Here is a 15,208-nt window from a genome sequence, read left to right as displayed (position 1 = left end):
CGTCAGGACCAGCATCCTTGTCCTACGATGACATCTTCGGAGGACTCATATCCGAAGCTTTTCTCTTTATCGCAACATTCCTTGATAAGTCAGTCTTCGTGGCAACCACCTTGGAGGAAGGATCCTTCGTTGGGCCAGTGGATTGAGAAGCCTTGGGCTTTTGAGAAGGCGCTGCATTAGAAGGAGCTACAGAGCGAAGCGACTGTACGTTTATTGGTTCAGAATGTTGATAAGGACGATTGACAGCATAGCGAGAACCTTTAGGTAGATCTCCCTTTCTCTGAGAAGAAGGCCTCGAACCCGATGACGATGAAGTTTTATAAGCACGATGGTCAGGTTGCGATGGCTTAGGTGAACCACCCTTCGGCGGAGATCTATCAGGGCTTCTAGATTGAGGAGACCTATAAGGACTCGATGGTGGAGTTTGGTATGGAACCCGATGACGATCATCCATACCTACAAGGGGCATAGAAGTAAAACGAAGATCAAATAGAGAAGATGATGATCATGAAACGAAATTTTTCGACTTTCACAGTTCACCAGAAATACCATCACAGTTCATCAGAAACAGATAGTTTGATAAAAACCCACAAAAAATTAGAAACCCTAATTCAGCCATAACCATTAAAAACAAGATTCAATGATCAACAGAGAAGCCATAGGTTTTGTGATAAAGAACAGGGGCAAGTATATATACTTTTGTATATTTTGTTCTTCATCACAAAACCTAGATACATCAGCAGATATGATTATCAACCACAATCAAGATAAGGAGAACACCATACTTGAATCAGAAGCGTTACGAGAAAGACAAAGACGATCTGCAAACACCTGATGAACAGCGACAGCGGTGGACCTCTGAAGATTCGATCAGTTTTTGACTCTAATCAGCACCAGCATAAGTTAAGAGCTAAAGAACAAAAAAAAGAATGAAAAGGTTCAGATAATAGAATGAAGAATGAAAGAGAAGAATAAAGATTTAATGCTTGATTTTTTTCACCTATTTATAACCGCCACAAACGTAACCACCCCAAAAAACGAGAAGGAGTAAATGCAAGGAGTGGGAAACGTGCCCTGAATTCTAGCGGGAGTTATTGTAAGAAGAGGAAGAGACTGTGAAGACAGTTTTGTTCAAACTTTGACCAAATTCAAACTTGAAGAAAAGGGGCAAGTTGTATACATATAATTCATCATCCACCACGTGTCAAGAGAATCACACGTGGACGACATGGGATCCAGACGCATCAAGATATGATGTCACATCCCAACACCCAAAGGGCATCTATCATCTACACGTATACATCATCATATTGATCCAACGACGAAGAATCAAGGAGCACCCTAGGAGTAAGCTATCGAGAAGCATCATAGAGTAGCCAGAGAAGTACTTTATTCCATCCCAAGGAAGATCCAAGATCAAGGGATGAGGAGAGTTTCGCCGACAAGGACGTGACAGGGGCATCAGACATCTGTCTGACGCATGCAGACCACCCCAACCACCCGCATTAAACACCCTAGGCATATGGTACGTGTCAAAAACCATGTGGAGAAAGAGAAGGTTCGTCTTTTTTCATGCATAATACCGTTGGAAGACACTGGATCAGAAACGAAGATAGCATCAGGACGACATGATAACCAAGACAATAAGGATACAACTGTCTCTGATGGAGGACCCCATGTTAAGTCTCTATAAATACCCCTCTCCACTTAGAGAGAAGGGGTCAACCAATTGAGAATTAGAGTGAGATATAAGAGCAGAAGAGAGATAAATAGTAAAGAGTAAGTGGTAGATTTATCTTCGATCTAGCTTCGTTATTCACTCCAAAGTCATTCAACTATCATTGTAACCCCCAAATGCATAGTGAAACAACTACCCCCCTGGGACGTAGGCCTTAGTGCTGAACCACATAAATCATTGTCTCATTTACATTCAACACTTTATCTTTTGTTTTATGTATTCTGCTTAGATAGGTTATGTTACATGATACGACCGCACATATGGTTTAATTTAACCCCTTACGACCAAACGAGGACGAGCCCGAAGGCTCAGAGTCTGATAAGTTTTAGATTTACATCGTTTTACCTGTATTTCATTCTACTCAATGATTTTGTTTGCATTGCGAATATTGTTTGTGAACACTTTGATGCCATCGTTATTTCTGTGTTCACAACACGTATGTGTCTAGAAATGTTTAGAAAACTTAAGGTTCCTCAACTAATCCTTATCAGTTAAGAAGCGGCTGATTTGTCTGGATTTCTCTCGATCCTTCCCGGTTAATGGTGGGCCACCCATGACGTGTATACAACATTAAGCATTATATATATATATATATAATTTATTTTTTATTTTTTATTTTCTTATACCGCTTTAGAAGTTGTTTTTTGATTTCTGGAAAAAAATAAAATAATAAGTTAGTTTGATTACACAATTTCAGAATGACTACTAAAAGTAACAAATTTAACCTTTTGTGAAGTAAAAACAATATTTTGCTTTTTAACTTCTGCTTCCGGTATCCAGACGAGCTCTTAATGTGTTATTAGAAAATAACCCATTAGCTTTAAATTTAGAGCTCAATTTTCTAATCAATCCTGAAATTGGTTCAGATAAAGATACTTGTGTAAAGCTCTGAAATTCTCATTTCTAAATGACTTTTGGTAGCTTTCTCATTTTCTTCCAAGCCTTGGAATTTGTCTGGAGTTTCAAAGATTAATGATATTGCTTGCCCCTCCATTCCTTAACCTGTTAAAGATTTTTGTTAACATTCAACATCCATCTTAATACTCACTTTCTTCCATTGAAAGTATTTCTTTGGTTTTATAATATCACTTTTTTTTTCTTCTTAATAACCTCATTAAGAGCACTATTATCGACAATCTCATTAACCACATCTATCTTTTTTGATTGATCCACATATTCTTTTTTTTTATAAAAGAAATTTTATTAAGAATCAGGAAAAGTTGTGGTCTTTTGCCAGAAGGCCACAAATACCTGGATCGAAGTTTCCAAAAGATTCAAGTGGCATAGCTTTTTGTCTAACATCCTTAGCTATATCATCTGCCACTTGATTGCCATTTTAACTTACATGAATAAACTCACAAAACAAAAAACTGGAGATTAAGTACTTGATCTCTTTTATTAAGTTTTTATTCTCGCATTGAATGAGTAAGATGTTCCCATTAATGTTGTCTATTGCTAACTTAGCGTCAGCTTCAAACTGAATACTTGAGTGCTTCAGTTCCTTAACCCAAGATAGGGCTTCTCTGACTGCCATGCACTCCACATCCTTTGTATTCAATGCTACATTTCCACTGCTTCCTTTGATTCCAAGACATGCACCTGTATGATCATGTAACAAAATTCCAGTACCAAACTGATTAGTGTCGGGATTAAAAGAGCCATCTATATTAAACTTAAGAACACCATCAATAGGAGGTTTCCATTTAGAGATAACATTGTCATAAATAATCGATTCAAACTAATATGGGTCAATGCAGTGCATATGAGAGGCTAGATGATACTGAATTTTATGCACATTGGAGTGAGGGTTTAAAGATACTCCCTGGAAGACTGCATCGTATCTATCCTTCCGTAAAATACAGATTCCTATCATAAGAGAGAGTAACCATCTAGAGTTTTAATTAGCTTCATTAGTTGAAAACCAGCTTATGACCCAATCTGACACCGAGTTGCAACTATCTCTGACTGCATCTATATTGAGATTGATACCTCTCCAAACTGCTCTAGCATTCCGGCATTCAAAAATTATATGCTTTATGTCTTCCACATAGTGACCACATATAGCACAATGAGTCTCGACCTCTGGATTGTAAATAGCTCTTTTACTTTTAGTATAGTTAATGCCTCTTATGCACTTCCAAGCAAAAAGCTTGACTCTGTGAGCAACTTAACTCTTCCATAAAGCTTTCCAGATTTTAGAATCAACAGTGACACCATTAACTTGTACCTCACTGTTATTGAAAGTTAACAACTTGTAGGTACTTTTGACAGAAAAGTTACCATCCTTTGAAGGTTGCCATAACATTACATCTTGATTACTACAGTCTATAAAGAGTGATTGAATTCTTAAAGAAGTATCAACATCAAATAGATTGTTAAGCAAAGTCTAATTCAATTGATTAGAGTCAGGTAAATAAAGTTCAGCCACATCTTCATAAAATCTGTAAAGATCATTAATAGGGAGTGGTGGATGACCCATACCAGGAATCCATTTATCCTTCCATATTTTTGTTTTCTTCCCATTGTTAATCTCCTTGAAGTAGTTTTGCTTCACAATTTCCAAGCCTTTTGTGATGCCATTCCAGGCATAAGAGCAATTCTTAACTGAGATATTTTGATGAAGTAAATCTCCTTCTTTAAAATATTTGCTTCCTACCACCTGAGACATTAAGCTACTAGAACCACTACATATTCTCCATGCTAGCTTAGTAAGAGGAGCCAAATGTATCTCATAATTTTGTGATTGATCCACATCTGAAAATAAATATCCCATAATTTTGCAGTGAGATATGAGATCTAGATTTAAGGAATTCGTGGATCTCAGTGAGTTGCTGAAATCCCTCATCACTGTCATCATCACTATCTCTCACCCAAACTCGGTTTGAAATCTTATTTGCAAAATCAAATTCGACCAGAATGCTAGTAAAGAAACCAAAATTCACAGGAAGATTGTTTTTATCTACCTGAATAAGTTTTCCAAAAACTTTAGCCATTGCCAATAAGTTTTTAGTTATCCAATACTCGAAGCTTAGCCTCGGAAACTTGACCCAAACCTTTTCTAGGGAATCCTATGATCCTCTAGGTTGAATCTCGATTTCCAATCTCGTACACTTGATTTGCAACTATCCATGAGCCTCCTGCCCAAATTCTAATCTTAATATTTTCAGTATATAGCTTTATAGCAAATACGTACTGCTATTAAGCTGATGCAGGTAATTGTTATTTAATATAAGGAGAATATAGTGATTTTAAAGATGCAGAAGAAACTACTCGGTTTGAAGAACAAATACCCATTAAAACTGGAGAAAAATATCCCATTAGAAGGACCAGAGCTCAAAAGAAACGACATTTGAAAACTATCTTGTAAAATTAAACTCCCCTGAAAAAGAATGAAGCAAATCCTAAAATTAATATTCCCCATTTCAAGAAAAAACGTGTATTGTTCACATGTAGGACTATTCTTCAAAAACATAACAGCTACGGGAATATTAGGAAACACATAAATCATTTGGTTAAGACCCTTGTTTTTTTTAGTACCATTAGGTTGCCTTTTTAAGATATCTTCCCGAACCTCAACACCATGCCATTCCTAAACATAACAAAGGAATCTTGGACTACATCTACTGCCAAAAAACAGAAAATATACCATCAAATCATCTCCATAACTCGCCCAAGAAAATTATTCAACCATTTCATATTTTCAGTTTAAGGATGTCTTCGTCAACCACATGGCTCACTGTGAATTGGCATTATCTCATTCAGATATAAGTGCTCCATCTTACACCAACTGCATAATTCAACAATTCTACTCTTTTATCTCTGAAACATCCCAGCTCTATCAATATATTAATCTTCATCTCTTTGTACATGGAACAACAAAAAACCCAGATGTCATTGCTTCATCTGAGAAGGATATTCAAGATCTTTCATCCCAAAGGGCTGATAAACTTTTTTTACCAACAAATCTACCTCCAACTCTCACCGAGCCTAGTCTTTATTGATAAAATAATTGTTCTATCTGAAAACGATAATAATTGGAAATGATGTATGATTGGTTATGTCTTTAGTAAAATCATGGCTCCAACTTCTTTGATTAGAGGCTACATCTTCTCTCAGTGGCCTCTGGTCCAAAAACCAACAGTTACCACTTTTAGTGTGGGTTGAAAAACAAAGTGCTGATAAGATTTCTTGCTGAGACTAATTTCAATAGAGTTGATTCCCAATGTATGTGGTTTGTTTTTGGATTCCTTCTTGTTTTACGTGTTATACCTCTAACTGGCTGGTCGGTTAACTGTTTTTTCTGAAGAATTAATGTGACTCATTGTTTGTATTGTCCCAAATGAGTGCACAGATTCAAGATCTTAAAAAGCTGACTTTCAAGTTAGGAGAACTTATTGAAGCTAAGAATTCATATGGTAATCACCCTCTTAAGTATAATATCAAGATTCATGTTCGTATTCCTCTTGATAAACCACTGCCGACAAGGATTCCCTTGTCACAAGAGGAAGAATAGAGCATTTTCTTATTCAGTGCAGATATTTTATGATTTTAAGGTTCTTTTGTACCTCATGTCGTATTAGATCATAAAGATGTTGTATGTCCTAAAATACAATCTAAACCCAAGGCCATCCAATATGATGCTAGTCATTCTTCTAGAGCTCCAAATATACTCTTCCAAAAGTGTTCAAATGGATGCCTCCACAACCCCGGGAGATTTTTGCGAATCTGCCTCAGATGTCTGATAAACTAGCTCTTACTCATGCTGATATTGTTATGGATACTCAAGAAGAGAGTGTCAATATTTTCAATAATGGTAAAGGGAAAGAAATTTTTATAAAGAAGAGTTCTACTAAAGAAAAAGAACAACAAAAACTAATGAGAAAGCTTAACATGGGTCCCTTCTTCAATAAATCAAAAGCTCTAAAGATCTATGATGTGGGTCCGGTTAAAGCTCATCCTCTGATAACTATAGAGAATAGTTTGTCGGTTATCTTAAAACAGGTAAACCAGGATATTTATGTTCCTAATTTCATCCCTACCGCAACTGATATTTTCGGGTCGGTATCAAATGTGTCGGTTCATGCGATGAACTCAACCAGCCGTTTTAAAAGTTCTGTTGTTCTAACTCAGCCACCTGTTATCTCCAGAAAAGAAGTGGTATCTCTGGCTGCTGAACATGATGTCCTTACCAATCTCAAACGAAAAATTAATCCAATAGTTGAGCTGAAAAAAGTATTATTTTCATCCCTCTAGAGAGTACTTACCTAAATGAACCATATTATAACACCCTTTACCATCTTATCACTAACCTGTGATCTCTCCCAACTTTCGATCAAATCAATTGTTCCTTCAATACCCATAACCTGGTTAATCCTTATGGGAATTTTAATGAACCTACTGGCAATTCCTCGGCTACAATGATGTCCGAAATAATTCCTCTCATGAGGCTGCTGATCTGAACCTGAATGGTGCTCCAGGTTTTCAATTTGGTGGGGACAATGTAAATGCTCATCTTAATGGTGGCTATGTTTCTACCAGTCGGGTAAATCAATCCCTCATATCTCCTTATATTGAACCTGCTACTTTGTCGGCTGATTATCCCTCAAATCATCTTGTTATGTCGTGTTAGAATGTGCATCGTTTAGGGGGGAAAATTGCTAACAAAAAATTGTGCCTTCTCTTAAAAACATCAACCCTAATTTTATTTTCCTATCTGAGAATAAAATGAAGAAGGATACTACTACGAGAAAGCTAAGAAATATGGGTTTCCCAAACACCTTAAACTTGTCTTGCATTGGTACAAGTCATGGGCTAGTTTTGTCCTGTAAACAAGGAATTGACTTGAACATTCTATCCTCCGGTCTTAGAGGCATATATGTCACATCTACTGATATTATACATTCTAAGCTATGTCATATACACTTCATCTATGGAGTACCAAACAGTAGTCTTAGACAAGCCTTTTGGGATAGTCAATATAGTCTACCACATACTGCTTCCGATGAACTAGTCTTCTTTATAGGAAATTTTAATGTTTTGTTAGGAACTGAATATAAAAATGTTGGTTTAAAAGTTGATGATAATGATTTCAATAACCTTAGAAACCTTTGTAATTCTTTTGATCTCCATGACCATGGATTTTCTGGTCCTAGGTTCACTTGTTCTAATATGTAGAATAACCCAAATCAAATTCTTGAAAGACTTGATAAATGTCTTATAAACCAATCATATGAATTCCTTTGTCCTAATTTGTGTGTTAAAAATTTACCGAGAGACTCTTTTGATCACTGTCTTAAACTAAGAGCTAAACTTACGAGTATACAAATTTTGGTCTGTTAATGTTATGGGTTTTCAAGCTTTTAAACTGAGAGATAAACTTACGATTACAAAAAAGGACTTAGGGACTGGAATAGATCCTCTTTTGGTAATATTCTAACCAATATATATACCACTAGAGATAATCTAGCTGAAATTCAAACTTCTGATCCTATTAACTCTAACTCCATTTCTATACTTTAAGTTAGACTGTTTTATTTGTATGATTTGGAGGAGTTATATTGGAAGGGCACATCCAGAGAAGTTTGACTCATGGAATGAGATAAAAATACTTCATATTTCCATAGTGTTACCCTTTTTAGGAGAAAGAGAAATGCCATAAGTTGGATTAAAGACTTTACTGGAATTATTCTAACGGATAAAGATAGTTTTTGTAATTCTTTTGTGGATTATTTTAACAACCTCTACACTTCCCACCCCCAACAATTTGAGGATGAAATCCTATGGGAGCTTCCTGTGAAGTTTTCTATAGAAGATAATGAACACCTTAATACTCAACTAACTGTTGAGGAGATTAAGAATGTTGTTTTTTAAATGGGGAGAAAAAAGCTCCAGGACCTGATGGTTTTACTGGACTTTTTTACCAAAAGCACTGGGATATCAATTGTGGGAGAAGTTGTGGTTGATATTATATAGACTTGTTTCTGAACTGACCATGTAACAAAAGTTTGTAATTATGCCAAAATTGCTTTGATACCTAACGTTCCGTGGATCGAGCTTGTGGCATAATACAGATCCATATGATTATGTAATTTTATTCACAAAATCTTGTATAAGACCTTGACTAACATACTAAAACCTTAATTTCCCAAAACTAGAGTGTTTTTGTCCCTAAAAGAAGTATATCTGATAATATCCTTCTTACTAGTGAGGTTATGTATACTGTTAACCACCATAAAGCTTATGAAAAATTGGGATGGTCTTTTTTAGAGAAAGTTCTTTTGAAAATGGGTTTTTCTACCAATTGAATCAAGCTGATTAACCAATGTCTCTCTACCGTGTGTTTACTCTGTGTTACTGAATAGTGTTCCTACTGGTCTTATTAACCCTGAGAAAGGTTTGATACAAGGGACCCTTTGTCTCCTGATCTGTATATCATCTATCCTGAGTATCTCTCTGCCTATATTGATTCCTTGACTAGAAAAGGGGACCCTTTGTCTTTCTATTTTTATATCATCTATTATGAGTCTCTCTTTGCCTATATTGATTCCTTGAAGGTATTAGTGTCTGTAAAACTCTTCTACCCACCTGATTTTCACTGATGACTCTCTTTTGTTTTCTAAATCTACATAAGTACTGTCTAGCTTTTGGGCAGGAAATTAACTTTGATAAGTCTAGTTTCATGTTTAGTATAAAAATACAAGATCCTTTGATGAACCAATTGTCTAGCACCTTGAATATTCATAGTAGAGATTTAGGGGGAAAATGTATTGGTACTCCGATTGCTTTTCAAGCTTCTAAAATTCAAACTCGTATGGGTATTCTCCAGTATGTCGATGCTAGGATTTCTACATGGTTTCATAGATTTCTTTCTCAGGATGCAAAAACTACTCTAGTTAAACACATTGGTCAAGCTATACCTTTGTATCAGATGGATGCCTTTCTTATCCCTAAGTACCTTTGTAGAAAAATAGACTCACCTTTGCGAGTTTTTGAGGGGGAAACTCTAGACCATAAGGATTGAAAATTGCATCTTCTTGGTTGAGATATTTTATGCTCTCCAAAGTCTGAAGGAGGTTTAGTATTTAGAAAAGCTGAATTGACTAATCTGGCTATGTTAGTTAGAAATACTTGGAAAATTATTGAAAACTCTAACTACCTTCTAGGTGTAAATGCTAAATGCCTAAGTAACTTCTCTTAGACCTGGAGATGTCTGCATGCTATCAAAGAACTCACCAAGCCATTTATATCCTGGATTATTGGGGTGAATACTTCATAGACCCATGGTGTGACAAGTGGATAACTTGTCTGGGGTCTGCTACCCCTAGTCCTTTGGTTCCTCAAGACACTAGTGTTAAAGTATCTTACTTTATTAGTCATGAAACTCGAATTTGGGATATAAGTGTACTAAATACCCACTTTGTTAATGCTTTTGTTGAGAAGATTATCATTATTCCCTTAAGCCAGTGTGCACTCTTGATAGAAGGGCTTAGGAGCGTTCAAAGAATGGCATATTTTCTTCAAAATATGCCTACTTGGGAATTAGAGGGTCTAGACCTTCACCCTTGTAGTAAACTTTGGAAATGCGTTTGGAAACTTAGAGTTTCACACCGCATTTAGATGTTTGTTTGGAAAACTGCCAGGAATACCTTACCTGCTAGATTTTTTCTCCACATAAGAATGCATATAGCTACTGTTGATATTGTACTAGATGCTATCTGAATCTATTATGCATGCTCTTGCGCTTTTCCCCTTTGCTAGTTATGTTTGGTGTTTTTCTTATTTGTGTGTGAATACCTCTGGTTTCCAGGATTAGTCCTTTGTCGATTGAATTATGTTTTGGCTAGTGGATCCTCTAGAATTAGACTTCCTGATGAATGTTAATGCTTTTTTGCTGCCATCCTTTGGTCTATTTGGAGTAGTAGGAATAATTTGGTCTTTAATGATAAAAAACAAACTCATTCGGCTGTTATCAATAGAACTAAAGCTATGTTACTGAGCACAAAACCTAAACCCCAGATACCTAGTCTTTCTGTTAGTAGTTGTGATAGATGGATGCCTCCTCCTTTTGGGTGGATAAAATGCAACACTGATGATCTATTTCTGTAAATGATGCAGGCTATGTGATGAGGGAGTACTGCAATTAAGTCTCATGTTTGCGCTGCATTAGTGTTTGTTGTTCACTCTGCAGCTGAAGTTGAAGTTAGAGCTATCTGGACAGTTCTTAAGAAAGTTGTGGAACAAAAACTCACTCATATCATCATTGAGAGTGATGCTAAAGATGTGATCAACCAATTTTTTGTTGGCCTGTTTGATGGTGATCAAAAACCAAATGCTAATTTTATAATCGTTTGTCCCTTTTCGTCATAGATGCTTCTATTTTTTATTTTTCAACCACGTCTTTGTAATTATGTGGCTCATGCTTTAGCTCATAAGGATAAAGTGAGCTCATCTTCGATATACTGGTTTGTACCTCTATTCTGGCTTAGGCCGATTGTGTTGGAGGATCACTAGCCTTTTTAAAGGCCGTCGCCTAAAGATGAAAAAAAATAAAAAAAAAATGCTAAAAGAACTTTATATGTGTTTGAAAAGTGTTTGTCTCCCCACGAGATTTTAATTATAGTTTCCAAACTAGTCCTAACTTCACTGTATGATACTCGCTCTGAGGTTGTGTATGAATTCATGTATACTTATATGTGAACATGTTTGAAATCCTAAATGACAGGGTCATACTTGACTTAAGATTGGACATGATCCTATAGTAGATCCAAAAACGAGTTTGAAGACATACTGTAAAATCAACTAGAAAAAAATCTTCAAAGTTTCTGAGATCGGTATAGCAATTGCCATTTCAAATTGCAAGTTGAGATTGTATAACGTCATAAAGCCATGTATAGCTATTTCATAGAGATCCATTTTACGAAAATTTTGTTATATTCTCCCGTACCACTGTGGATGCTAGCCAGGCAGGCTGTGAAATGGCGTGTATGTTCAGTTGTCCACCATCTCTAAACTTTAGCTATGAGATTGTGGGTTTGGTCACGAGAAAGATCCTCACATGCATCCAATCGACTCTTGTCAGATCTACCCTCTTACAGTTTTATTGGTATGTATGCACTGATGCGTCCTGCCAGCTTTATGTTGTACCAAAAAGGTTCCCCGTGAGCAGCCCAACTGATGAGCTTGTTGTGACAGCCACCCATTATAAATCTTTCGTCTGTTACATTTTTAACGGGACTTGATTAATTTAATGTTCATCCCATTCCAAATCACATCACGATTACTATAGAAATTCATAAAATACAGCAATAGCTGCAAATCTCTCATCCCCAAAATACTATTCCAGTACATACTTATGTTTATGCACTTTCTGTCACTATGTTGCCAATTATGTATTCACCTATTAGAATACGGGCATCCAACTCAAAACCAATTGGTAATGAGTGGAGAGGCTCAAAGGATTATAAACCGCAGGATATTAGATTGCCCAGACAATGTGGGACTAATATTTTCAACACGTCCCCTCACGTGTAGCCTCGTTGGGTCTAACACGTGGACAATAAATCGGGTGACGCGGAGTAAAGGCGCGGTCAAATGACACTCGCAAATAGCCTGCTCTGATACCATACTAAAGTCTGCGGACATCCAACTCAAAACCAATTGGCAATGAATGGAGAGGCCCAAAGAATTATAAACCGCAGGATCTTAGATTGCCCAGACAATGTGGGACTAATATTCTCAACATCATCACTACCATTTCTCTCTTTTTACAGTATTTATAATTGTGAATGCATTCTCCAATTAGATGCATACTGATTAATCTCTTATCATTAATTAGACTATCTCCACAGTCCACACACTCACACTCATAATACTAAAAAAAGAAGAAAAAAAATCCGGCTAATGGACAACAACAGTACCAAAATCTTGTTCACTATAAATTCCTAACTAGCTAGAAAGAGGCTACTCTGCTTCTCTGGAAGTTCTTGTCTTAAAGATGGAAACTGTCCTTAGAGGCTACCATAAATCATTTCTACTTTTGGTTGTCAGTTATTATTCTCTAGTTCTTAATCACATATGTGCAGAGCAAATAAGCAGTGTGGGTGGATGCGATTTGTATCAAGGGAGTTGGATTTACGATGAATCATATCCTCTTTATGATTCCTCTAAATGTCCATTCATCAATGAAGGTTTCCATTGTGTAGCTAATGGTCGACCTGACAAAGATTATCTCAAGTATAGATGGAGCCCAAGCGGATGCGATGCACCTAGGTAATCAAACTTCCCTATTCTCTTCTGTATGGATGAAGTAGATTTCAATTTTATTACTCCAGTTGTTTACGAACCAACTATACAGGTTTGATGCCTTGGACTTCTTGAGGAGATACACGGGTAAAAAGATCATGTTTGTTGGCGACTCGATCAGTAATAACCAGTGGCAGTCTTTGATTTGTATGATTCATGCAGCTGTCCCGAATGCAAAATACTCTGGGCACTTTGAGCGAAATACGATCTCCCGCAATTTTACGGTTAGATAAAAGCTTTTAGCTAGTAATTATTATACGGAGTATTTATTTTTTGAAGAAGCAGGTTTTTTATTTAATGTGTATTACTATTACTGTACTCTCGGATTAAAATTCAGGTCGACAGTCTTTAAAGCTTATTTATTCTCAGCAAATAATGATTTTCTTTTTCATTTAAGCTCAAGGTTGGGTTGAGTCTAATAAATTAATGACAGTGTTCTAGATAACTAGGTAGCCGGCGTAGGCCTATTTCTGGTGAACTTCAGTAAATTATGATAAGAAACTAAGACATTTTGGTCGAATATTGGCAGGAGTACAACATTTCTATACTTTATAATAAAAATGTGTACCTTGTTGATTGGGTTGTTGAAAACTCGGAACGGGTTTTAAAGATCGACACCATTAGCACCGGTGATATATGGAAAGAAGTCGATGTTGTGATTTTCAACACATGGCATTGGTGGTGGCACACAGGAAGATTACAGCGGTAACAACTCTTTCGTAGAAAAATCAATTCATTCTAATTTACCATACCCAATTTGACTCGCGCTCAATTTTTTTCATTTTTAAATTTCCTGCTTTTGTATTTGAAGTTGGGACAAAATTCAGGAAGGAAACAAGTCATACAAAGATTTAGATCGTTTGGTGGCTTTTACAAAAGGATTAACTACATGGTCAAAATGGGTTGACGAGAACATTGACCCCAAGAAAACTCAAGTTTTCTATCAAGGAATTTCTCCTGCTCATCTCAAGTAAGTTGGCGACTTCGCTAGCATAGTCCAAAAGAACTTGTTGCGAAAAGGTTGAAGCATATTTCCAATTACATTTTTCTTGCATCCGGCTTTTAGAAACATATCTATTATTTGGACCTAGTAGCAGATCAATTATAATGTCCATGATTATGATTATACCGATTATAACTTCTCAAAAAAAGATTATACTTAATCGTAACTTATCTTTTGTAGTGGCAACGATTGGGGTTCTCCAAGAACGAGCTGCGTGAATCATACATCACCCATTAACGGAACAGTTTATCCTGGAAATACGATTCCAGGAGCGGTTGTAGTTAAACAAGTTTTAAGTAAGATGTCGGTTCCAGTTAATTTGTTGGACATCACAACTTTGTCACAATTAAGAATAGACGGGCATCCATCATATTATGCCAATAAAGATGGGACGGCTCACGATTGTGGCCACTGGTGCTTGGCTGGTGTACCAGATACCTGGAATAGTCTTTTTTATGCATCTATTGTTTTGGCAGGATGTGCATAACCATAAGCATGTAATGATATCTATGTTTCTTGTGATCCATACTTCTCCCACGTCTTTGTTTATCTATCTTCCTTATACCAAAATTGAGCATCCTGATATGTAATATTTCGTATTTATGTTCTAGCGAATAATATAAGTAGTTCTCTAAATCCATTTGTTTTTTTTCCGGACTTCATCCTAGAGGGATCTAAACCTCTGAAGTACAATACTAATGGAAAGAAAATGTGCAGAGTTTCAATCCGTAAGAGCATCAAATTCCTCAAAGTGAAACTTTCTAGAGTACCCAAAAATGGGTTCTCTCTTTTCCAAAAGATGGTATATATCTAAAACCCAAAATATAAAATTATCAAAAATTTTAAGTTTTGAGTTAGTTTTATATTTTTATCAGGGCTATAATGCCCTTTATCATGTTATTTTTCTTATTTTCTAATAAATATATTACTAAAGATACTTACCATTATTTCCGCCCGATTTATAATTTTAAGGATCTCAATTCACGTTTCACTCTCGCTTTCTCTCTCTAAGTGGTTACACGCTTCAGTTTTTCTCAAAATCATTTTCTTCTCTTGTTCTCCATCATCAATATCAAGTTTAATCACTAACGGCAAAGACCGTCCACATCATATGTTGGTCTACTCCAATCTTCACCTTTTTTTCCAAAGAAAAGAACAACAACACA

The 15,208-nt window shown here is 36.2% G+C and overlaps 1 protein-coding gene across 1 annotated transcript; it reads left to right on the top strand.

The window, feature by feature from the left end:
- Positions 1–12,554: 12,554 nt before the first annotated feature.
- Positions 12,555–14,769, top strand: LOC113356409 (protein trichome birefringence-like 42). The gene is made up of 5 exons (XM_026599532.1): positions 12,555–13,006; positions 13,092–13,263; positions 13,569–13,744; positions 13,851–14,009; positions 14,223–14,769. Exons 1-5 carry the CDS (start codon positions 12,732–12,734, stop codon positions 14,527–14,529), a joined length of 1,089 nt encoding a protein of 362 aa, XP_026455317.1. The 5' UTR covers positions 12,555–12,731; the 3' UTR covers positions 14,530–14,769.
- Positions 14,770–15,208: the final 439 nt, after the last annotated feature.

This window comes from Papaver somniferum, chromosome 3 (assembly GCF_003573695.1).
Source record: "Papaver somniferum cultivar HN1 chromosome 3, ASM357369v1, whole genome shotgun sequence".
Lineage (NCBI taxonomy): Eukaryota > Viridiplantae > Streptophyta > Magnoliopsida > Ranunculales > Papaveraceae > Papaver > Papaver somniferum.
This window is presented reverse-complemented; position numbering and strand designations above follow the sequence as displayed.

Excerpts from the sequence above, each read along its gene's own strand:
- LOC113356409 (XM_026599532.1), top strand. The coding sequence starts at position 12,732 with ATGGAAACTGTCCTTAGAGGCTACCATAAATCATTTCTACTTTTGGTT. Across the intron at positions 13,264-13,568 it reads CGATCTCCCGCAATTTTACG|GAGTACAACATTTCTATACT; the intron begins GTTAGATAAAAG and ends GAATATTGGCAG. Across the intron at positions 14,010-14,222 it reads ATTTCTCCTGCTCATCTCAA|TGGCAACGATTGGGGTTCTC; the intron begins GTAAGTTGGCGA and ends TATCTTTTGTAG.